This window comes from Mercenaria mercenaria, chromosome 13 (assembly GCF_021730395.1).
Source record: "Mercenaria mercenaria strain notata chromosome 13, MADL_Memer_1, whole genome shotgun sequence".
Classification (NCBI taxonomy): domain Eukaryota; kingdom Metazoa; phylum Mollusca; class Bivalvia; order Venerida; family Veneridae; genus Mercenaria; species Mercenaria mercenaria.
The window spans coordinates 7,708,617-7,735,074 of NC_069373.1; the positions used below are offsets into that span (position 1 = coordinate 7,708,617).

The 26,458-nt window shown below is 34.6% G+C and overlaps 1 protein-coding gene across 18 annotated transcripts in view; it reads right to left on the reverse strand.

The window, feature by feature from the left end:
- Nucleotides 1–7,766: 7,766 nt before the first annotated feature.
- LOC123530542 (uncharacterized) overlaps nucleotides 7,767–26,458 on the reverse strand; it is a 63,184-nt gene continuing 44,492 nt past the window's right edge. For 8 of the 18 annotated variants that reach the window (XM_053521092.1, XM_053521091.1, XM_053521094.1 and 5 more), the window contains 6 exons: nucleotides 21,067–21,268; nucleotides 20,174–20,316; nucleotides 19,802–19,981; nucleotides 15,536–15,619; nucleotides 12,843–12,891; nucleotides 7,767–8,405 (listed from right to left, as the gene is read on the reverse strand). In XM_053521092.1, the coding sequence (XP_053377067.1) occupies nucleotides 8,286–8,405; nucleotides 12,843–12,891; nucleotides 15,536–15,619; nucleotides 19,802–19,981; nucleotides 20,174–20,316; nucleotides 21,067–21,268 (778 nt within the window). In that variant the 3' untranslated portion in view covers nucleotides 7,767–8,285. Of the gene's footprint in view, nucleotides 8,406–12,832; nucleotides 12,892–15,471; nucleotides 15,620–16,953; nucleotides 17,042–19,075; nucleotides 19,130–19,801; nucleotides 19,982–20,173; nucleotides 20,317–21,066; nucleotides 21,269–26,458 lie in introns of those variants that run through there. The other 10 variants (XM_053521097.1, XM_053521096.1, XM_053521090.1 and 7 more) reach the window with 10 other exon arrangements.

Below are 26,458 nucleotides of genomic sequence, written 5' to 3' on the forward strand. Positions count from 1 at the left end.
GCCCTGATCTTTGTCATTAGATGTTCTCATGCTCCTTGAATTTAATGATCGTCTAGTGATGTGATGTTGCCATATTGAATGACCACAAAGCAAAATTATAAAACGAAAGACAACTTTATTAACTCAAAGAATACGTACTGAAGTAATTCTACTAACCTAAGGACTAGGTGCTTTAGTAAAATTTGTTCACCAAATATTAATGATACATATACTGGTAGGCTAGTGGAGACCGGCCTCTAACTTAGTAAATTTGTACACGCCATAGTCGATTCAAAAAAGCACCTACAGGGCTTAATTATGTTGTTTTGTTACTTGTCTTGCCGACTCAAAATAAAATTTATCTTATCTTGTAAATTAGCCCATTGAAAATGTTGGTGCTGTTTGGTTTATTTCCAAATGTGTTACATACAAACCTCATGTTACCTAGAAAATGTCACTTCTTGTGGAGAAATATTCAAAATTTGTTGTAAAACTTACACCTGACTTTGTATCACTTTATATAAAAAATAGCAATTAAGCTTAAGCTTGTCTACTATATTCGATGCTAGACCTCATATTGTTCACAAGTTTTGGATATTAAACAAAGTAATTTGTATTACTTGTTTCTGCCAAGATATCTTTAACGTACATGTTTTCATATATTAACAGACCTGTGCTGTGTCCATGTTCTTCCAAGTTTTGATTGTAGGCCTACACATTTTAAAATGAATTTTTTTATTTTGCTTCATTTTTGTTACCAATGGACATAATGAAACTTTGCATGAGAGCCATTATAACTACAATCAAACAGCTTGTTCACAGCTACTTCAGTTCAGGATAATGAAATGGGACATACCTGAGCAAGGTAGTTCTAAGTAAATAGGGGAATAATTAATAATTTGTGAAAGTCTGGTGACCAAGCTATGAGTATATTGTCATATAATATGTTCCTGATGATATAAGAAACAACATTTTAAGAAAATTAATCCACAGAGAATTTTAAATTTCGAATTAAGTAGAAATTTAACAGCAGAAATGATTTTACCAATATTTTATAATGGGGTTTAATTAATTCATAAAATACTGCTGCCAGATTTAAGGATCTGTCTCAAATAATGTGCACCTGTTACTGAGCCTGAAGCAAATACCGGTATATAGATCAATTTTTGTTATTAAAATAAAATTTAACATAAAGTCATTAGCAAAAGTGGGAAATAAAGTTATAGAATTTGACATAATTATATTATGTTGATATATGACAAACAAAAGCTGTTTTAAGTCTGAAGAAAATGGTAACAACAAAGAAATTGATAAATTAAGAGCCAAAAACTGTATGTAACAAGAGCTCGTCGAACACGAAATGCCCCCCTTAATGCATTCACAAATTATATGCTCACTGTAAACAAAAGTTCTACCATTCTGGTTTAATCTGACCTTGACCTTTAACCTATTAACCTAACAAGAGATTACAGAGTGATCTTGGCGCCATCCACTGAGCCATTTTTGAATGTTCCAAATTTCAAGACTAGCTCAAGGTCAAAATCAAGGTTAAATTTCATTTCAGTACAAAACAATGTGTATGTGGTCCAAATTTGAAAGCTGTGACTTAGAAATGTGAAAGCAGATCACTAGATCAATTTCAAGGTAAAGTTAATTTCGGTAAATAGAACTATGCATGTGCTTCAAATTTGGAGGCTGTAGCTTGAGAAATGTGAAGGTAGGTAATAGATAAAAATCAATGTAAAATTTCAATTCAGAACACAAAAATATGCATGCTGTCCAAATTTGAAGCCTGTAGCTTCTGAAATGTGAAAGTACATCACTAGGTCAATCTCAAGATCAAAGTTCATTTCAGTACACAAAACTATGCACGTGGTTCAAATTTGAAGGTTGTAGCTTGAGAAATGTGAAAGTAGGTCACTAGGTCAGAATCAAGGTCAAATTTTATTTAAGAACACAAAACTATGCAAGTGGTCCAAATTTGAAGCCTGTACCTTCCAAAATGTGAAAGTAGGTCACTAGGTCAATAACAAGATCAAAGTTCATTTCAGTACACAAAACAATGCTTGTGGTTCAAATTTGAAGGCTGTAGCTTGAGAAATGTGAAAGTAGGTCACTAGGTCAAAATCAAGGTCAAATTTTATTTAGGCACAAAAAACTATGCATGTGGTCCAAATTTGAAGCCTGTACCTTTAAAAATGTGAAAGAAGGTCACTAGTTCAATAACAAGGTCAAAGTTTTTTTCGGTACACAAACCTATGCATGTGGTCCAAATTTGAAGGCTGTAGCTAAAGAAATTTGAAAGTAGGTCACTAGGTCAAGATCAAGGTCAACTCATGTCAAGGTTCATCTTGCCACTCAAAACTATACATGTGGTCCAAATTTGAATGATGTAAGTTATGGACATGAAGATTCTTAAGTTTTTCCCTATATAAGTCTATATGAACCATATGACCTCTGGGGCGGAGCCATATTTGACCCTAGATGGATAATTTTAACAAACTTGGTAGAGAACCACTAAATGATGCTACATTACAAAATATCAAAGCCATAGTCTTTGTGGTTTGGACATGAAGATTTTCCAAGTTTTTCCCTATATAAGTCTGTGTAAACCATGAGACCCCCAGGGCTGAGCCATATTTGACCCTAGGGGAATAATTTGAACAATCTTAGTAGAGGACCACTAGATGATGTCACATACAAAATATCAAAGCCCTAGGCCCTGTGGTTTTGGACAAGAGGTTTTTCAGTTTTTTTCCTATATAAGTCTATAAACCATGTGACCCTCAGGGTGGGGCCATATTTGACCCCAGGGAAATAATCTGAACAATCTTGCTAGAGGACCACTAGATTTTGCTACATACCAAATATCAAAGCCCTAGGCCCTATGGTTTTGGACAAGAAGATCAGAAACCATTTTACTGTTCCTGGCCAATGTGACCTTGACCTAATGACCTCAAAATCAATAGGGGTCATCTGCTGGTCATGGCCAACCTAACTATCAATTTTCCTGATCCTAGGCCTAAGCATTCTTGAGTTATCATCCGGAAACCGTTTTACTATTCAGGGTCACTGTGACCTTGACCTTTAACATACTGACCTCAAAATCAATAGGGGTCACCTGCTGGTCATGACCAACCTCCCTATCAACTTTCATGATCCTAGGCCTAAGTGTTCTTGAGCTATTATCCAGAAACCATTTTACTGTTCAGGGTCACTGTGACCTTGACATTTAACATACGGACCTCAAAATCAATAGGGGTCATCTTCTGATCATTACCAACCTCCCTATCAACTTTAATGATCCTAGGCCCAAGTGTTATTGAGCTATCATCCGGAAACCGTTTTACTATTCAGGGTCACTGTGACCTTGACCTTTGACATACAGACCTCAAAATCAATAGGGGTCATCTGCTGGTGATGGCCAACCTCCCTATCAACTTTCATGATCCTAGGCCCAAGGGTTCTTGAGTTATCATCCGGAAACGGATTGGTCTACATTCCGACCGACCGACATACCGACCGACCGACAACTGCAAAACAATATACCCCTCCTTCTTTGAACAGGGGCATAAAAATGTGGCATAATTCATGAAAGAACATCTATAGACTGGTGCTTGAGTTATGGCCCTTTTCATATATTATGTTATGCATGATGATGTGAAATATTTTATAAGAGATATTAAATAAAAGTGTATCAAACCCTAAACCTGCATTTTGGCGTAATAAAATAAAAGTTTTGTTATGTGTGCAGATACAGGTAATGATCACTAATAACTGTTTACAGTTTAAATCAAATCCATTGAAACCATTAAAGTACATCAAAACTTCTGATTATAGTCCACTTCCTATATAAAAGAGAGACAAAAATATGTACAATATCTATAAACCATTACAGAGGGGAATACTTTCAAATTGTTTAATTTTGTGAGCATAAAATTTCATGTTTTGGCCAAAATAGTTATTTCTTGGGGATATAAATTCATGGATTTTGACCATTGAACATCAAATGAAAGTGAATTTTACTGATTCACTCAACCATGAAATCTATGAAAATTAGCCCCTCATGAAAACTAATGATTTCACAGTATAGCAGGATATTGCCACATAATTCACAAATTGTTTGGTGCTGAGGTTATATTAGTTATGGACTTGTCATATCTGATGTGTATGATTAAGTGGAACACAACAACTTACTTTGAATTAAATCCATTTACGAGAGGGCCACAATGGCCCTAGTTTGCTCACCAAAGTTTTAGAGCTTGATCAGGCTTGAGAGTGTTTGACTTTGGAAGAGGACCATAATCTGCTCTAACTGTTGAAAGTTCCAGAAGAAGTAGAAGTTGATTACATAAATCAATTTGACAGATGAAAAAGTTCAAACACCTATATTATGCTTCTTGGGTCTTTAAAATTGGATGGAAAAAATGTCATGGACAATTGGAAAAGGCTGAGGGTGTTTTAAGGAGGTCTCTTTATAACAAATCTACATCTAGCAGTTTATGAGAAGAAGCTGTTTAAAGGTATTTCCAATAATTCAGCTCTAGTAGCCCCTAAAAGGGGGCTAGATGCACCCATTTGAAAAAAGTTTGGAAGATGACCTTACGCTGATGCTGAAAATCAAGTTTGATGAAGATCCATCTAGCAGTTCATGAGAATTTGTTTTAAAGGTATTTCCTCTAAAAGGGGCTAAGCTGAAATATTTAAACAAACTTGATAGAGGACGGTGCCAGAATGCTGCAGACCAAGTTTGATGAAGATCCATCCAGCACTTCATGATAAGTCATATAAAGTTTTTTTTTTAATTTTAGCTCTGGCAGCCCCCAAAAGAAGCCAAGTGGAAATATTTAAACAAACTTGATAGAGGACCATGCCAAGTTTGGTGCAATTTTTACCTGTAGTTTCAGGGGAAATGTCATCTGAAGAATAGTTTGGACAGACAGATGTACAGAATGGACGATGAGTGATCAAAATAGCTCATCCCAAGCACTTCATGCTCAGGTGAGCTAAATCCAAAACAGAGGTAGAATGAAAGTTAATCAATACTTTAACCCTAAAATCTGCATAAAAATGGGCGTAATTCATAAAATGTTCCAGCAAGTGTTATTGAACTTCTTTCATATGATGTAGTGAAGGATAAGTAACAACTATTTTAAGTTTGAAGCAAATTCTTAGGTGAAAGTGCCTCCAAACTTTAGACTGGAATCTGAACACAGACACAGACATCCTGCAAAATACAATAGCTCTTCATATGGTCTTCAAAGTATGAACAGTACAAATACCAAAATATAGAACAGAGAATACTGTGAAATCATCACATTGTGTTAGCATCAAGTTTGGTGATTTGGGTTAAATCTCCCATTTTGAGTGGACAAGAAATGTGTAGAATTAAACCTTTATAGATAGAAAAGATGGGAATTTCTGTGTTTGTTGCAATATCATTTAAGGGCAAAACCCATGAAGAGTAGACCTCATGAGTTGTATTGATTTTACAGTATGTGTTGACATTCAGAATTTCAGATTCCTCAAGTTAATGACAGTAATAAAGGGAACTTGGAAAGACAGAAGAAAACACTAGACTTTAATTTTAAAATGTTTTATTTGTCAACAAATCATAGATCATAAACTTGTGCTGAATATACAAACAATATGTGCTAATAAGGCACTAGGGAATAAAGAAATTAGAGATATGAACAAGTATATGTTAAAATTGCATAAACAATAAAATGTATTTTACTTAAAAGTTCAATCAGCACTACATTGGTAATCACAGTAGAGAAAAAAATTCCAGGATGCTTAAAAGAGTATATATTTTAAGGTAATTGATCAAAAATCAACTTCAAAATACTGAATTAAGAAAACTGATGTTTCTGAAATGTTTGAAATCTATAAATAAATGGAATTCCAGTTTAATGTCAACATAATCACAATTTATTCAAAACAGAGAAAATCAGCTATAAGCTAGTATCGAAAATTTTTGTTATACTCAACACAATTCAATTTGATATGGTTAATGGGGTAAAGACATTTCTTATGTATATGTAACAACTTCACAAGTGTTCCTTTTTTTAAAAGAAATATTGCTAACATACTTTCAGTTTTTTTTTCAATATTAAGTAATTTCGCCTGTTTCAATTTTGACATAAATCTGCAAGAAAGTCTATATTAAGATGATGCTTAAAAAAGTTAAACAATGAGTACTAGTTAATGAAGGACTAAAATATGTCCTTGTTATCACAGATAAAGCTGAAAACTGACAGGTGTACTAAATTGTCCTGCACTACAAAATCATCAAACTTAAGTAGATTTTGCAAACTGAAGCTGCATGAATTCTTCTCTCATCAATAAAACAGAAACTCACTAACAAATATATTGAGCTAGTTTCTGTTAAAATAATACAATATTTTAACTTTCTAGGTACACAATTAAAGGACATAAGTTGAAAGGTAAAGTTTTTGTCCTGGCTGTTTCACCTGATATTTAAACAGTGTACATAAATGGTAATTTTACCAGGCTTTTACATATCATAATCTCAGCGTAACGTCAATGAATTCAAGTAGCATTTATCCACATTTTTGCACTGAAGTAACAAAATACGATCTTCTTTAAAACAAGAAATCATAGAAAACATAATAATATACATGTTTTTAATCTGAAATGCTTGTGCATTATGAAGCAATATTAATGAATGAGCACACTGCCTTTCAATGAGCAGAATAAACATTTTTCTTTGAATTATTAATGTAAACTAAACCTGAGCTTGCACTTGCAGCCATTATTACATTAGATGTGCCATTATGGCCAGAAGGCACACTTGCGGCCATTATTACACTAGATGTGCCATTATGACCAGAAGGCACACTTGCAGCCATTATTACACTAGATGTGCCATTATGACCAGAAGGCACACTTGCGGCCATTTTTACACTAGATGTGCCATTATGACCAGAAGGCACACTTGCAGCCATTATTACACTAGATGTGCCATTATGGCCAGAAGGCATAAAGCTGATGTTTATTAATCTTTTTATTATTATATATACATGGCTGAAACAAATCAACATCATATTGTGTTTATGTTCCACCAGGGACCGGAGGTATGGCAATAACATGTGCCAATGTCACTTGAGCAAATTAAATGGTAAACTGTGTAATTTTTAGTTAAATTTGTTACTACATTTATTCACAGTATGGTATATAATAATATGAAATATTCAACTTCTGAGCGGTGTTTTGATATTTCTTCTGATTTTTGCTAAATTATATGAAAGAAAATTATCCTACACATATAGTATGCAAACACATACACATATGTTGAGAGAAATGTATGCAGAAGTCTGCAAGGACTAGAGGAAGAACTTGTGATGGCCACACCAATGCATGATGAGGTGAGACATTTAAAAAAATATAATATCTACATTTTTCAGTTAATACTGATCAGTTATATAATAAATAAAACTTTCTGACAAAGATAATGCTTTAAATAAAATACAGGATGGAGAGAATGAACAGACTATTGCATTTCAGCAGTGATGAAACAAATATCAAAATATATCAAATATTTTTCAGTGGGTAACACAACACTGTTGTAGTGAAATGGTATTTCCAAAATTTTCCACTGATATGGAACTACAAATTGCTTAACACCTTTCAACCAAAGTCTGATTTAAATGTAAGGTCAAAACAGCTTTCACTTTATAATACTTGGTCTCACATTTTCACACAAGGTTGTGATATGCTAAAGTAAATTTTGCATCTTAAATGTTCACTGTGATGGATATATTACACTATGAAATGTATGCATTTTCTTAGACAATGTAAGCTGGTATCTTAAAGCCACAGTCTGACAATATATCATGAGCAAAACAACATTCCATCAACACTTGTCTCCCAAAACATATGTAAACGTTCATGTGTCATTTGCACCATTATTTGCAAAATTTGATATCAGAATAAATTTAAACAGGTAGTGTCTACAAATACAAAGATAATGAACATTTTTTTAGGTTTTAGGGATGCATCATTTGACAAAACAGTCACTGATAACTTTCTGTAATTTTCACAAGAACTCCAAGCTATGTGCTGTATTGTTTTGAAACTACAATAACATGTAGTACAGTCACATTGGAAATGTTACAATGTGCCTTTTATTCCCATGCAGCCAAAAGACCAATTTCCATTACATCAACTTCAAAACAGTAGTTTCTGAACTGCCTTGTTTTACAATTTCTTAATTGAATACTGTGCTGCTAATCTGATATCGGACCCGAGTGTATCAACATGTGCGGTATTCTTTCCATTCACGGTTAAGATGACTGTGTTAGACTGGTTGTAAGTGACTGGTGACTACCGGTTGAGGGGTTAGGGTAGCAGGCTGAAATCCAGTTGCTGATAGACTCATGCTGAGGTATTGGGCTGCTTGTAATCTGTAATACATAATAAATTGTATAATTTGTTAAGACAGTGAAGCAAACATGATGATCAATTTTAATATGACTATGAAAACTATAGGCTGTCATAGGCTACTGTCACCAACCATTTCATGTAACAAGATACTTTTGATAAAAATGCCCCATCAGACGCTGAGTAGCAAGTATATAAAGATATTGTGAAGGGAACTGTAGGGTACTAGCACAAATAGGATGTGATGAGGTTTTCTGACATGTCACTGTATACAACAGAGCATCTCAGAATGGTATAATACCAGGTATTAATATTTTTTTAACTTTTAGAAGGTTAATTCTACTGCCATTTTTATATAAAAGTATCTCTTTACTCTTACTGGTGCTATACATGTATGTTTACAGTGATAAATAAGAATATGAGTAATTAACAGTGTGACTAGTGAAAGTAATCCTTAAAACCAATTTTGTACAAAACATTTCCTTCATTTTGATGCAGCTGCAGCATTTGAAGAAGCCCCAGAACATCTTAATCAAACACTAATAATGCAATACATAATTAATTTTAATATCTAAATATTTTCATGTCAAAAAGCAGCAATATATATTTTAAAATTAAAGTTAAAATTGACCAAAATTGTACGCTAAACATGTTTGAACAAATCAAACACTGAAATTGATTATGGGTATGTAACATCAACAACTTAAAACACAAGTACACACAACAACAAAACATAAACTTTTAACATAGAGGCTTTATAATTATGGAAAGTACATGAATGTATACAATGAATACTGGATATTACAATTAAAAGAATGGTAAACTGACATTCTGTACACAATGTATCAAATTGAGTCAAAAAGTGAAGCTATAAGAAAAAGCAGCAGGTTTTAGGACCATGTTTATTTTCAAGCATAGATATATAGCATAGCAATAATACTGAGTGCTCAGCAGCGCATTAGTCATTGTTACACCTTTTTTTTATCAAAGGAAAGAAAAAAGAAAATAACCTATCACTGAAGAAATGAAATTAGAAAGAAAGCAAGTTGTTTTTCTATAGCTTTTCTTGAGTAATATAGTATATACAGATGTAGTCATATTACAAAATATTCATATACAGCATTCAGTATCAGTCTGTATACTGTACAATATAGTGTGGTGCCATTTTAAGAGAATGCCAGAATTTCAAAACAGATAGCAAAGTACTGTAACTGATATTAAATACAGAAACTGAAAAACTAATACTGTTCAAGTGTGTGATTTATATACGGTATAATTCCATTGGTTAAAGGTCACTAATATCAAACCCTTCCTTACAACCACTTCAGATGGGATTAACATACCTTAATTTGTTTTGTTTTTGCTGAGTTTAACATCATACCGACACAATTATAGCCTATATGGTGACTTTCAAGCTTTGATGATGGAGGAAGACCACAGGTGCCCCTCCATGCATTATTTCATCATGACCAGGCACCTGGGTAGAACCACTGACCTTCTGTAAGCCAGCTGCATGGCTTCCTCACATGAAGAATTCAATGCTTCCAGTGAGGCTCGAACCCACATCGGTGTGGGGCAAGTGATTCCAAGTCAGTGACCTTAACCACTCAGCCACAGAGGCCCCAAACATACCTTAATACAAAATATCTTATTTTTACACCTTCTTTTTATGGAAGTTCTATCATAAATTGACAAAAAAAAGAGAAAGAAAATAGGGTGTAGAATAGTTCCAAGTATTAAAGCCTGTCAGTGGTGGTCTGTTATCCTAGACAGATGTATATATCCCCTTGTCCACACAACAAACCCCTACTTTCGGATTTGATCTTCAAAACTTGCCACAAATGAAGGCTTATCACGAAAATGCATTTAGCAGTGAAACAGTATGATTAAATCACTCTCACTACACCAAAATTCAATTTTCTTTTGTGTGACATTTGAGTGTTTTATTATACATTTTGCTGTAGTGTAGATAAATAGAATAAAAACAGAATCTAACTAAAAATAAAAAGTTTAGAATTTTGGAAAAAATGTCGTAAATCTAGAGGCTTGCCCCTTTAGATGAAACAAGAGCTGCCACTATTGATGACAAATGCCCCCAAAGCGTGCCCAAGAATGCTACAGTTGTCTCTACAAAACAAGGACCATGATGGTCCTGAATCGCTCACCTGTCCCCAAATGACCCAGTTTTGAACTGAGTATGACGTCGTTTTTTTCTATTATTTGACACAGTGACCTGGTTTTTGAGCTCATGTAACCCAGTTTTGAACCTGACCTAGATATCATCAAGATAAAACTTCTGACCAATTTTCATGAAGATCCATTGAAAAATATGGCCTCTAGAGAGGTCACAAGGTTTTATATTTTTTGACCTACTGACCTAGTTATTGATGACACATGACCCAGTTTCGAACTTGACCTAGATATCATCCAGGTGAACATTCTGACTAATTTTCATGAAGATCCATTCAGAAGTATGGCCTCTGGAGAGGTCACAAGGTTTTTCTATTTTTATATCTACTGACCTAGTTTTTGACTACAGTTGACCCAGTTTTGAACTTGACCTAGATATCATCAAGATGAACATTCAGACCAACTTTCATACAGATCCCATGAAAAATATGGCCTCTAGAAAGGTCAAAAGGTTTTTGAATTATTTGACCTACTGACCTAGTTATTGAAGGCATGTGACCCAGTTTTAAACTTGACCTAGATATCATCAAGGTGAACATTCTGACCAATTTTCATGAAGATCCATTCAATAGTATGGCTTCTAGAGAGGTCACAAGGTTTTTCTATTTTTAGACCTACTGACCTAGTTATGGACCGCAGTTGACCCAGTTTCGAACTTGACCTAGATATCATTAAGATGAACATTCTGACCAACTTTCATGAAGATCCATTGAAAAATATGGCCTCTAGAGAGGTCACAAGGTTTTTTTATTATTTGACCTACTGACCTAGTTTTTGAAGGCACATAACCCAGTTTCAAACTTGACCTAGATATCATCAAGGTAAACATTCTGACCAATTTTCATGAAGATCCATTGAAAAGTATGGCCTCTAGAGAGGTCACAAGGTTTTTCTATTTTTAGACCTACTGACCTAATTTTGGACCGCACGTGACCCAGTTTCGAACTTGACCTAGATATCATCAAGATGAACATTCTGACCAACTTTCATAAAGATCCCATGAAAAATGTGACCTCTATAGTGGTCACAAGCAAAAGTTTACGCACGCACAGACGGACGACGGACGCTGTGCGATCACAAAAGCTCACCTTGTCACAAAGTGACATGTGAACTAAAAATCACATCATTTTGTGACCTTGACCTTGACCTGAGATACCTGGGTCATAAACGTGGCACACATATGGTTAACATTTGTGTCAAATTATTTTCAAATCCCTTGATAAATGGCAGAGTTATGGACCAGACAAGAAACACCTTTGACTTCGAAGTGTGACCTTGACCTTGGACCTAGGGGTCTGGGTCTTGCGCATGACACATCATCTCAGTATAGAGAACATTTATGCCTAGTAATTTTAAAATCCCTTCATCAAGACCAGACAAGAAACAGACCATGTTAACCTTTAACCTTTCAGTGTGACCTTGACCTTAAAGCTAGGGGTATGGATATTGCACATGACACATCATCTTATTATGGGGAACACTTATGCCAAGTAATTTCAAAATCCCTTCATCAATGGCAGAGTTACATCCCTGACAAGAATTTACACGGACAGACATTGCAATTTTAATATGCCCACCTTCGGGGGCATAAAAAACAAAGCAGGTGCTCCTTTAATGAGACTATATATCAGGGAAAAACTGAATAATTTGGGTATCAACAGTCCTTATTTTATACAAATTTATTTTAGGTCGATTGTGAAGCAATTGCTACAACTTGTATTATCATTCCTGACACCTCATTCCTGATGGAATTTATCGCCAGAAGGGTATGAGAGAAGAGATGCCAGTTTCCCTCTTAATGCTGAAAGCCAAGCAAGGGAGCTTTGGTATCATTTTTCATGTCTTTGGTACGATGCGTCTGGAAATCAAACCCACAACCTCCCGCACTTGAAGCTAGACTATTGAGGAGGTTGGTATCAACAATCATGTATAAGTCTAATAGTTTATAACGCAATCATTGGTTAACATTTTCATCACTCTGACCCCTCAAAAAGCCATATAAAGGTTTCTATTAAACTAAACCACTATCTACAAGTTGAGGATCCAATACCATATTCGCTACTGTGCATTATTTTGCCATTTTCTTAATCTGGGTTTTCATACGGTTAAATTTTTGCCACTGATTATGTTTAGACCTATATGAACATAACAACTTAACAACATGACGAAATTTATGTTGAAGACTTAAATCTAATGATTTTGACTTTTTATATAACAAACACACAATGTAACATACAGAGAGACAGACAGGGATACATACACGATTTTACCTGTTTATTCTCGATATGAGGCAGAAACGGCCTTCTGCTTGACAACCTGCTAATAGTATTACATGCATTTTTTCGTTAAAAAATTTTACTAACCAAAAAATGTTTTAGTTTTATTACTGAATAGCCTATTAAATAATACAATAATTTTAATTTATATGGAACAGAAAACATTTTATGTTACTTTTTGTCTATCAAAATTTCAAATAAGTTATGAAGATATAGTACATCAATATATTTAATAGAATTTTTTTTTAATTTTTAAATAATGAGTGCAAAGTGACGGCTATAAGAACAGCAAATCACCACAACTGCAGTGGGACAATAGTGCAAGCAACAGTTTTGACTCAAAGCTATGACTTTATCTAGCATATTATGCACATTAACATAACCCTAAATTTAGCATCTTTGGTGAAGACAGTTCTGCATTTTTGGACTGAAATTTTTTCTACAATGTAAAATTTGATCAATCCCTGAATTTTTCAAAACTTAAGAATATACTTAGAAAATACCACAAATAAAAACGATAGGGTCATGTGCTGGATTCTTTGCATGACAGATTTGAAAAATTTCGACCTCACACAAGTTATCATAATGGGCGTATGTGGGAAAATCACAATTTTTGGTAACATTTTTGCAAATAGTAATTTTTCAACAATGTAAATTTTAAGGAAATTTCTCAGTCATAAATAAACCTGGTGAAATAAAATGTATAGGTCCATGTGCTTGTTTTTGAGATATCTGCAAACTATTAAGGAGATTACGCACTGATTTTAAGACATTATTTGGAATTATTTTAAATGTCAAACATTTTAATATAATATGTTGTTAGAAAAGCAGCAGTGTTGCCGTTACAATAAATTAATAATAAATTTATGGGTTGCCATTAATTCATTAAACAATTTTCGTTTCCTTATACTGAGTCCAGACTTTGTGCTACATTATCCGGATAAATGATGTTACGCCATTACTTCAAACATGCAGCACTATCTTAAGGGTGTTTATTTATGACATCCACACCCGTTTGGACTTTTACAATTCGAAATTGTACTGTATTAGCCAGTAAATATCAAACAGAAATAGTATTTTAATCAAGATTATTACTGTTGCTTACAATATTGTTATTGTATACATTCCATCACCTGACTGTGCTCCTAGTTTTCAACAATGTGCCAATACCATAAATATCTACACACAACAAGACAGAGCTTCTTCACAGAGCATTAAAATTTTGTTAGAACACTTGCTTTTATATTTTGTAAATTGACCAATAGCTACCCATGATACAGAGACTGTTCTTAGTTTTCTATGCCTACTCTAACTTTGATAATTACAGAGTTTTATGCATTCACTATGGTTATAAAAGGTCAACAGTGAATTATTACTTTTATTTATAGGACTGAACAAAATGACAGGAGGCCAATGACAACATACATGCATAGGTTGTAACTGTAATAGTCATAACAACTGAATTCCTATTGCAAATCTTAATTTGGACATTATTCAATATTCATTGTATGACAGCTGCTAAAAATGCAAAAATAAATTGTTTCACTGGCATCTCCAGTTCGTAAGTTTATATTCTAAAGAACATGTTAAAGAAGTCTTGGCAAAATTGAAATGTGAAAGTGCAACATGCCAATAGTTATAGTGACCAAACACGATGAACCCTCTTTTTTTTTATAAAACTTCAAGTTGGTAAATATTTCTAATTATAAGAAGTATACTAGTAAACCTAGCACTTGCAATATTTCATATTTAAACGTAAAACTGCAAAATTACAGCAAAATATTAAGACAGCTAACTATTTCGAATATATATCAAGCTAAATTTACAAGTATTTATGACAGCAAAAATATAAATATGAGTATATCTTTGCAAATAAAGAACATTTCAAGATTAACTAGAACTGTCACAGGAGTGAAGAATAATACCCCCACAATATGGCCTTGTCACAGAAGTATGACAACCACAAGAAAGAAATGGCCATGGTTGATAACTATGTGAAAAATTTGTGGTTTGTATCCAATGTCAAAGTCAAAATTGTCCTATATTTGATGATATTACACCTGTGCATCAAAAATTATTTAAATCTGTCAACCCTTTTATGAGTTATTGTCCGGAAACCATGAGTTTGGCAAATTTCAAGTATAAAAGAGGTTATAACTACATTCAAAAAAATTGTTAGTTTGTAACCACAGTCGAAACTTGACCTGTATTTTACGATGTAACACCTGTGTACCAAAAAATATTTAAATCTATCAAGCCTTTCATGAATTGTTGTCTGGAAACCATGAGTTTGGCAAATTTTAAGCTGGAAAGGGGCCATAACTATGTCAAAAAATTGGTGGTTTGTAGCCAAAGTCAATCTAGGCCTGTATTTTATGATGTTACACCTGTGTATCAAAAATTATTTAAATCTGTCAAGCCTTTCATGAGTTATTGTCTGGAAACCATGAAAACCAAATTATCTACCGACCGACAGACCAACCGACAAGCTCACTCCTATATACAACCCCAAACTTCGTTTGTAGGGGTATAATAATGTAGATTTTCAGATTAGCATAGGCCTGGATATACATTTGACTGGCTGCATTGCTGTGGTATGGTTCAAAAACATGGTGCACGTTACCTGACCATGCGGGGAAAATATACCGTGCATGTGACACTCGGGGAGGTTTTATACACATGTATACCTATTACTAGGCATTCGGCAGCTTATAAGTGGCTTAAGTCGAACTTGTATTTCTTTATGGAATGGACCTAGATCCACCTTCTCTCTATAAAATTGTGTAAATGATAAAAACAAGTGAGTTTTTAATTTCAATCACATGTCTGACAATTACCTAAAATATACATAATAATAAAAAAAAGAGTATGCTGCAATGGCTAAAAACAACATGAAACATGAACATACACAGTAGACACTGTAGTATTATGGGCCCACACATTTTGGCTTTCCCATTACAACAGGTTCTCTATAGATCTTGGTACATTCAGAAGAACTGCTGTTAAACCATGTGTACAGAACTATAAATATTGTTCAAAATTGTTTAAATACAGCTAATACTTCTCCTAGCCGACTGACCTTGAAAACTGTTGGTTTGGTTGACTATTTAAAAAGGTGAATTATACATATTTGCAAACCTAGCCACTAATTTGAAAGACATAAAACAGATAATTTTACAAGCCAAGGCTGGTTTCATGTGGCTGCAGATCATGTAATGAAAGTTTTCTATTTATGGGATGTATTTATATAGTAAAAACGTTCAGGTGGGATTTTATGCAGTTGCTTAATAGAAATGCCGCTTATTAAAGGTGGTCACAAGAACAATGTCAACTGTATATGAATATTAAAATAAAAAAAACAAACAAAAAAACAACATTGGATGTTAAAGATGTTAAGAATCAAAATGTAAAACAAAACAATATCTGTAAATTATACATGTCAAGGAATTGGAGAAAAGTTTGTAAAAGAGGGTCACTCACAAAACGCTTTCATTTGGACGATATTTTGACGGTACATAGAAACAATCTTCTAGGCCTATATGAACCGTGCCACGAGAAAACCAACATAATGCGTTTGCGAACAGCATGGATCCAGACCAGCGTCAGAATCCATGCTGTTCGCTTTCAAAGCTTATTACAATCAGAGAAACTGTTAGCGGACAGCATGGATCCTGACCAGACTGCACAGATGCGCAGGCTGGTCTGGATCCATGCTGGTCGCAAACGCATTATGTTGGTTTTCTCATGGCACGGCTCATATATTCATGGGACTGCAGCAGTTGTTTTATCCATATTTCCCACAACGTGTGAAAAACAAGTAACTTTTGAACTATTAAGTGACCCACTACAGGTCTTGTAACATAAGAATTAATAATTACAAAGGAGTTAGTACTCAAACAAATGCGTCCTGGCTTTAAAACATAAATTCTGCTATGAGTAAGTAAAAATTAATACCACTTAACACAATCTAAGCAACAAGAAAATACAAACAACAGAATCCGTTCAACACAATTAAATAAGAACTGGAAAGCCTGACAACACTGTAACAAGAAAGCACTTTCATTTGTTGAGTTGCAGACATACACAATTTTATAACAAGATTTACAGATAAACTACGAATGTCCAGCCTCTCCGGGGTACGTCTGTACGGAGCTGTCTGCAAATGCAGTCTGTAAAACTGCATTCGTAGTCTCCTAAACAATCAAACAATCCAATCATTACTTACATGCATATTTATACTCTAATTATTGTTTACACACATGTATATACATAACATATCTCATTAATATACTGGTAATTTTACAACAGACAAAGACACACAGGAATTTCTGAAATTGCATTTCTATATCCACCCTGATTCCTGTATTAGATATAGGCTGACATTACATACATGGATTTTTTGAAACTGCTGGGTTATACAATGCATGAAAACCTTGTGTATTTCTTTGCTGGTACAAGTTCCACTCTCTGCTACCTCAACAATCCATGTAAATTAACTTGTAGTAATACCTGTTACGTAAATTTTTAAGTGTTTTAATTTATCAGAAAATTCTTAACTGCATTTGTACTATTTATTTGAACTCTCATTCTCTCTTATCAACAGCAGTTCTTTAAACATTTACCCTGCAAATTTCTAAAATGGACTGGTCCATCATTTAATTTGGGCAGTACCATTTATAATTCGAAGTGGTGCTTACCGAAAAGATACTGACTGAATAATGAACAGTGCAGACCATGATCAGACTGCATGGATGTGCAGGCTGATCTTGGTCTGCACTGGTCGCAAAGACAGAATCACTTGCCCCCAGAAGGCTACATGTTAATTAAAGGTAAAAAATTATTCAACATTTTATTGGCAGCATGCAACTTAACCAACAGAAAGGCACAGCTCGAGACGAAAAAGTTAAAGACATTTGAAACAAAGTGGAGATTTCAACAGTGGTAATAAATATAAGTCTATGATGATATTCAGATGCTAAGGAAAAAGAATGACACAAACAGAATAATGTAACATGGTAAATAACAGTAACAGAGAGAACAGAACAGACAGGGAATAAGACAAACCTACTAATATATTTCTAAAAGATTAAAATATTTTGCATGCATGGTAGAAAATGAGAAAGAGGAAGCCCTTGTCATATCTTCTGTACACATAAAAAAGGCAGAGTTTGTTGACCTGAAAGTGGTTTGTGAGAAAGTTTTATATTTTTCTATCTTTTTGATGATTTCCTCTTTCTGTTGGAAAATAAACAAGAAAAGACATGCAATGTTTAGGCCAAGACATATGTGTTACAATATAGCTCTTCTTTTTTCTAATGCTACATCTGAGTACACTTGTTAGAATAAATGAACATATAAAAGCTTAAAGATCCTCTTCGTACTTTTTATACAGAAAATGAAGTTTTTCCAAATTTTGTTTGTGAAAGTGACCATTTATTTCAAAGATTTGGTGTGAAATGGTTGTATCTCATTCTTCATAAATATGAGTTACAACTGTTCTGCACTGTGCCTTAGAATTTGACACTTTTCATAATGTACTGTTGTTTAGCAGTTATTTAAGAAATAATTTATAACAAAAGAGTGTTTTAACACTATTTATGCACGATGGGCGGTTATACGTTGGGCTCAATAATTTCACGAGGGCGTAGCTCAAGTGAAATTATTTGTATGACGTATTACCTCCCGAGTGTATAAAGAGTTAAAACACGGTTTTGCTATAAATCATTTCGATTCTTAATCTAAAACAGTAGATAAAATACAGTAGCGCTCCTTCTTGGTCGCAACAAAAACATTGACAACACCGCATGTTAACGTGACGTCAATCTAGCGTAAGAGTGTTTTAATTAACAGAGAAAAGCATAATTTTTATTAGAATCTGCTTTTTAAACCAATCACATGCCAGACATCTTCAAACTTTTCTAAGAATTAAGATTCTAAATGCCTTATAAATCTCTCAGTAATTAATTGGTTTTCGGTTATTTTGCTACTTCTTGATGTCAGATATACATTTTATAAAATGTGTAAATGGAGATTTCAATCTAATCAGAAAAACAGCAAGAGGGAATTATATCTTCTCAATGTGCACCCAGATATTCTGAAGAGAAATTCTACAGATACAACTGCATGCAAACCATGTGAAATTCCTACAGTAACACATAGTCCTGGCCCCTAAACTGAACAAGGGATAAACAAGTTGGGAGGATAGATATCTCTAGACTGTCTACTACCTCTTGACTAAGTTTGGTACAGTGTGTTGATGCTATAATCCTAGTATAGCTCGCCTATATGGAGGGAAATGATACATCATTATTTAACATGCAGTATGTAATATATGGATAGTCTGGTATCATGCATTCACAGTCATGTCTACACATGTATTTATGACACACAAAAACACCACTACACAACATAAACTAAATGAACATTCACTGATATTATTCATGTTGGAAAGGATTTGTTCTTCTACAGGTCAGCTGACAATTAATTATATATAAGTTAACCCTAAAAGAAGAAGAATCTATTTTAAATTAAAGATGAAATACTTAAACTTGTTATTAATAGTGCACACTTTCACATAATATTTCCTGAACATACTTGTGCAAAAGCCCACCTTGACTATCTCTAATACTAGTTTAATATTTTGCAATGTAATATCTGTTATTACACAGTAAAAACTTCCCTGTGAAACTGACTTAATTATAAACAGGTAAATTTTACTGTTAAAACGGTACACATTAGTGCTCTTCCTTCAATGCTGTCTGTTTTTAACTATACAATAATACAGTAATGATGCCAGTAAATTTTCAAAATGGACAATTTCCATAAAACTCCTCTGTCTAATAAACTAACTTTGTGATCTTTTACACATCACTATCAACCATTACACACAAGCATTAATAAATCTGTTTTAACACAAGCATTTACATTTTACAAATATTTAATATGATACTTACTTGACCGCATCAAGATGGACTCCGGCACTGAGTTCACCATCAGAAGAATCTGAGTTAGGTCTGTGTATAGGCTGTAGCGTGCCGTCCACTACGGTACCCGTACTGCTGTATTTGTCTACCCCCGCCCCGCCTATCTCGCCACCCCAGGCTGACCGCATGCCACTCTTCCCTCTACTTGGACTGTCAAAATTATTAGAAATTCTATTTAGCATAGTTCAATATTTAAAATCACATCCCCTTTAACAGTTTAAGCATGCATTTTATCCACCTGTTTATGACATTGAAAAATATTTTTATTAATGGGCAGAATGTAAATTTCTCGAAAACAAGATTTTTATTTGCATATTAACTAGGTGAAAAATTTTGCCTTACCTGAATCTGAAGTCTTTGGGGAGTGCATTGCCGTGTATGGCATCATGTCGAGACTTCATCAGCTGTTTCTTGAAGTCTTTTCTTGTGTTGCCATATCCATTGAATATATGATCACAGAAATACAGGTGCCCATCACAGTATATCTTAAAAGAATATATTCTTGCTTTAAAATTGTCCCATAATTATAAAGGCCCCATTAAAATAAACTTTTTTTCACCAGCAGGTTGTATCAAACACAATGCTGTGAAATGTTTTTATCCAAATTTGTGTTCTGCATCTTATTTTACTTTATTCTATTTATGTCAATGACATGTAATTCATTTCCAAACCAGCATTTATGCTCATACTAATAATGAAAAGTTTGACTGTTTACATACCATTAAAAGTTAAATTTAGTGAATACATACTGAAATACTAGTAAGTTTTCTCAGATGAGGTTCTTTACCAATGTAAGAAATAATGCCTACTGAATTTGTACTGTGATACTCATGTTGATTGTCAATATCCTTTATTTTTACCAAAACTTAAACATCTTACACAAAGAAATTGTAAAAGAATCTGTGAAGGTTGCTGCCTTTAAAATTTACATTGAATAATTTGAAATTTCGCGGGTGACTAAACTTCATCAACAAACTTAATCCCAACAAACAAAATAAAACTCCCATTCATTTTATTATCTATTTATGAATTTTAAAATCCACCAGTTGATACATTTGAGAAGCTTTAAAGGTAAAATCCATGAATTTTATTCCAAACACATTAAAAGAATTCCCAGTACACACGTTTTGGTTTAAAGTATGGCATTTTTATACAAACTTTTATTTGATTTGATTCAAACTTAATAACTGCAACTAAATAATCCCTAAGGAATTCAAGAAGGATGTTATACTGACTAGGATCATTCCAGGTACGACATTATGTCTTGTCATCAAGAGTGGCTGTGTATGGTCTGACATTTCTGCAGCCGAGTTGATATCATACTTGAAAACACGGAACATATCCCCCCTACTCTGTACACATGGTCGTGTCCTGTTCCTGTTCTGATTGCTGTATATCTCATTCAACATCTCCTCTGCTTTTGTTATACCCGGAAACCTGAAAATAATAAATCCTGAAGATTATCGGAATGCAATTCAATTTCGAAGTAGTTTTTTATGACAACTTCACCACATAGGACAGAGGTGGAGCACATCGGACAGAGGTGGAGCAAGTAAAACTTGAGATGCAGAAACTTCTGTACTGTTACTGACTGCTATATGTCAAGGAAACCTTAACATAAATCCTCATTGTTATCAATTTCTGTACATTTCATTTAATTCTCCTCACCTTTTGCTATACCCAGAAAGCTGTATACATAAACAAGAGCTACAGAGCTAGAGGAGACAATGCACTTGACTGTAGTGAAAAGGGGCATATCTGAGGGAACTATAAGTACTGGTATGACATTAGTTAACCAGAATTTCTAAGTTTAAAAGGAACATAATTCATGGAATATTTCTGCCAAAGTAATGCACCTTGTGTCATATGATATGGGTAATGATGTGAAACATGTTAAGTTTAAATCAAATCCATTTAGTGATAAAGAGATAAAGTGAAAGTAGAATAAAATGCTAATCAAGCTGTGGATGCGGTCAACCTACTATAGTCAAGCTACAAGTAAGTTTTGTTACTAGTTGCTGTATATTTCAGTCAATACTACTCTGCTTCTGTTATATCTGGAAACCTTTAATATAAATCCTTTTTGGTATTAATTTCTATATATTTCATTCAACATCTCCTTCATCTTTTTTACACCCAGAAACCTGTAAACAGAAGTCAGTCTTGTACCCAAAATGCAATTAAGTTTCAAATCATTTTAACACAACTTCTCCCCATGGGACAGAGGTGGGATAACTGCCAAAAAAACCCAACCAAAAACAAGAGCTGTCACTATTGGTGACAAGCGCCCCCAAAGCATACCCAAGAATGCTTCAGTTGTCTGCACAAAAAAATCACATATCATTTCGTAACCTTGACCTTGACCCGAGCCACCCACACCATAAGCCTGACACCTTCTCTATATGGCTAACATTTGTGTCAAATTATTTTCAAATCCCTTGATATATGGCAGAGTTATGGACCAGACAAGAAACACCTTTGATTTCTAAGTGTGACCTTGACCTTGGAGCTAAGGGTCTGGGTCTTGCGCATGACATGTCACCTCTATATAGGGGACACTTATGCCAGGTAATTTTAAAATCCCTTCATCAATGGCAGAGTTATGGACCGAACAAGAAACAGACCATGTTAACCTTTAACCACTAAGAGTGACCTTGACCTTAGAGCTTGGGGTCTGGATCTTGCGCATGACACATAGCCTCTTTATGGGGAACATTTATGCCAAGGTATTTCAAAATCCCTTCATCAATGGCAGAGTTATGGACCAGACAAGAAACAGACCATGTTAACCTTTGACTTCTAAGTGTGATCTTGATCTTGGAGCTAGGGGTCTGGGTCTTGTCTTGCGCATGACATGTCGTCTCATTATGGTCAACATTAATGCCAAGTTATTTCAAAATCCCTTCATGGATGGCAAGGTTATGGACCGGACACGAAACAGACCCTGTTAACCTTTGACCTCTAAGTGTGACCTTGACCTTGAATCTAAGGGTCTGGGTCTTATGCACGATATGTCCTCACATTATGATTAACATTTATGCCATGTTATTTCAAAATCCCTTTAAGGATGGCAGAGTTACAGCCTGGACAAGAATTTACACAGACGCACACAGGCGGAAAGACAGTGCGATTTTAATATACCCACCTTCGGGGGCATAAAAAACTAAGTGTCCTCATTACATCCTGATGATACATTACTCTGTCAATCAGCCACATTATGTAATGCAAAGGTACAAAGGTTAAATCTAAGATTCAAAAATAAAACGTGTACTGAAATCAAATTGGAGTATCAAACCAAAAGATATTGCTAAGTTTACAAGGTAATATGACAAAACAAGAGGACCATGATGGTCCTGAATCGCTCACCTCTTCCCACATGACCCAGTTTTGAATATGATGTCGTTTTTTTCAATTATTTGACATAGTGACCTAGTTTTTGAGCTCATGTGACCCAGTTTTGAACTTGACCTAGATATTATCAAGATAAAAATTCTGACCAATTTTCATGAAGATCCATTGAAAAATATGGTCTCTAGAGAGGTCACAAGGTTTTTCTATTATTTGACCTATTGACCTAGTTTTCGAAGGTACGTGACCCTGTTTTGAACTTTATCTAGATATCATCATGGTGAACATTCTCACTAATTTTTATGAAGATCTCATGAAAAATATGGCCTCTGGAGAGGTCACAAGGTTTTTCTATTTTTATACCTACTGGCCTACTTTTTGACCGCACGTGACCCAGTTTCGAAATTGACCTAGATATCATCAAGGTGAACATTCAGATCAATTTTCATGAAGATCCATTGAAAAATATGGCCTCTAGAGAGGTCAAAAGATTTTAATAATTTTAGACCTACTGACCTAGTTTTTGACCGCAGTTGACCCAGTTTCAAACTTGACCTAGATATCATCAAGATGAACATTCAGACCAATTTTCATACAGATCCCATGAAATGTATGGCCTCTAGAGAGGTCACAAGTTTTTTTTTATTATTTGACCTACTGACCTAGTTTTTTAAGGCACGTGACCCAGTTTCAAATTTGACCTAGATATCATCAAGGTGAACATTCTGACCAATTTTCATGAAGATCCATTCAAGGGTATGGCCTCTAGAGAGGTCACAACGTTTTTTCATTATTTGACCTACTGACCTACTTTTTGAAGGCAGGTGACCCACTTTCAAATTTGACCTAGATACCTTCAAGATGAACATTCTGACCAATTTTTATGGAGATCCATTCACAAGTATGGCCTATAGAGAGGTCACAAGGTTTTTCTATTTTTAGACCTACTGACCTACTTTTTGACCGCACATGACCCTGTTTCGAACTTGACCTAGATATCATCAAGATGAACATTCAGACCAACTTTCATACAGATCCCATGAAAAATATGGCCTTTAGAGAGGTCACAAGGTTTTTCTATTATTTGACCTACTGACCTAGTTTTTGAGGGCATGTGACCCATTTTCGAATTTGACCTAGATATCATCAAGATGAACATTCAGACCAACTTTCATACAGATCCCATGAAAAATATGGCCTCTAGAGAGGTAACAAGGTTTTTCTATTATTTGACCTACTGACCTAGTTTTAGATGGCATGTGACCCACTTTCGAACTTGACCTAGATATCATCAAGGTGAACATTCTCACTAATTTTTATGAAGATCTCATGAAAAATATGGCCTCTGGAGAGGTCACAAGGTTTTTCTATTTTTATACCTACTGGCCTACTTTTTGACCGCACGTGACCCAGTTTCGAAACTGACCTAGATATCATCAAGGTGAACATTCAGATGAATTTTCATGAAGATCCATTGAAAAATATGGCCTCTAGAGAGGTCAAAAGATTTTAATAATTTTAGACCTACTGACCTAGTTTTTGACCTCAGTTGACCCAGTTTCAAACTTGGCCTAGATATCATCAAGATGAACATTCAGACCAATTTTCATACAGATCCCATGAAATGTATGGCCTCTAGAGAGGTCACAAGTTTTTTTTTATTATTTGACCTACTGACCTAGTTTTTTAAGGCACGTGACCCAGTTTCAAATTTGACCTAGATATCATCAAGGTGAACATTCTGACCAATTTTCATGAAGATCCATTCAAGGGTATGGCCTCTAGAGAGGTCACAACGTTTTTTCATTATCTGACCTACTGACCTACTTTTTGAAGGCAAGTGACCCACTTTCGAATTTGACCTAGATATCTTCAAGATGAACATTCTGACCAATTTTTATGGAGATCCATTCACAAGTATGGCCTATAGAGAGGTCACAATGTTTTTCTATTTTTAGACCTACTGACCTACTTTTTGACTGCACATGACCCTGTTTCGAACTTGACCTAGAAATCATCAAGATGAACATTCAGACCAACTTTCATACAGATCCCATGAAAAATATGGCCTTTAGAGAGGTCACAAGGTTTTTCTATTATTTGACCTACTGACCTAGTTTTTGAGGGCACATGACCCATTTTCGAAACTGACCTAGATATCATCAAGATGAACATTCAGACCAACTTTCATACAGATCCCATGAAAAATATGGCCTCTAGAGAGGTAACAAGGTTTTTCTATTATTTGACCTACTGACCTAGTTTTAGATGGCATGTGACCCACTTTCGGACTTGACCTAGATATCATCAAGGTGAACATTCTGACTTATTTTCATGAAGATCTCATGAAATATATGGCCTCTAGAGAGGTCACAAGGTTTTTCTATTTGTAGACCTACTGACCTAGTTTTTAACCGCACGTGACCCAGTTTCGAACTTGACCTAGATATCAGCAAGATGAACATTCAGACCAATTTTCATACAGATCCCATGAAAAATATGGCCTTTAGAGAGGTCACAAGGTTTTTCTATTATTTGACCTACTGACCTAGTTTTTGACCGCACATGACCTTGTTTCGAACTTATCCTAGATATCATCAAGTTGAACATTCTGACCAATTTTCATGAAGATCTTGTGAAATATATGGCCTCTAGAGAGGTCACAAGGTTTTTCTATTTTTAGACCTACTGACCTACTTTTTGAAGGCACATGACCCAGTTTCGAACTTGACCTAGATATCATCAAGATGAACATTCTGACCAATTTTCATAAAGATCCCACAAAAAATGTGACCTCTAGAGTGGTCACAAGCAAAAGTTTACAGACGGACGCACAGACGGACGGACGACGGACGCTGCGTGATCACAAAAGCTCACCTTGTCACTATGTGACAGATGAGCTAAAAATTGTGGATATTACATTTAGTGAGGGCAATATAAGAATTTATCAGCCTGGAAAAAGTGATGTAGCCAAATAATGACTGAACCTGAAAGGAAACAATTGTTTTATTATTAAACACAACAACTCAAATGCTACTTTAAAAGAATTGAGTATTTTCTTCCAGCGTCTTGGTATGACGTCACACTGTTATGATGTCAAAATGCTGTGACTTACTACTGGCGGCAAATACGTGATTTTTGCTCTGCCTGTTTCAACACAACATTTTATCATTAATCAAATTAAAATGCAGCAAAAGTCTACAGCTTGTATGTTAAACATGAAATTTATATAAAGAACTTACTCTACAACAAAAGGACTTGCCTGAAATACCGAAAATA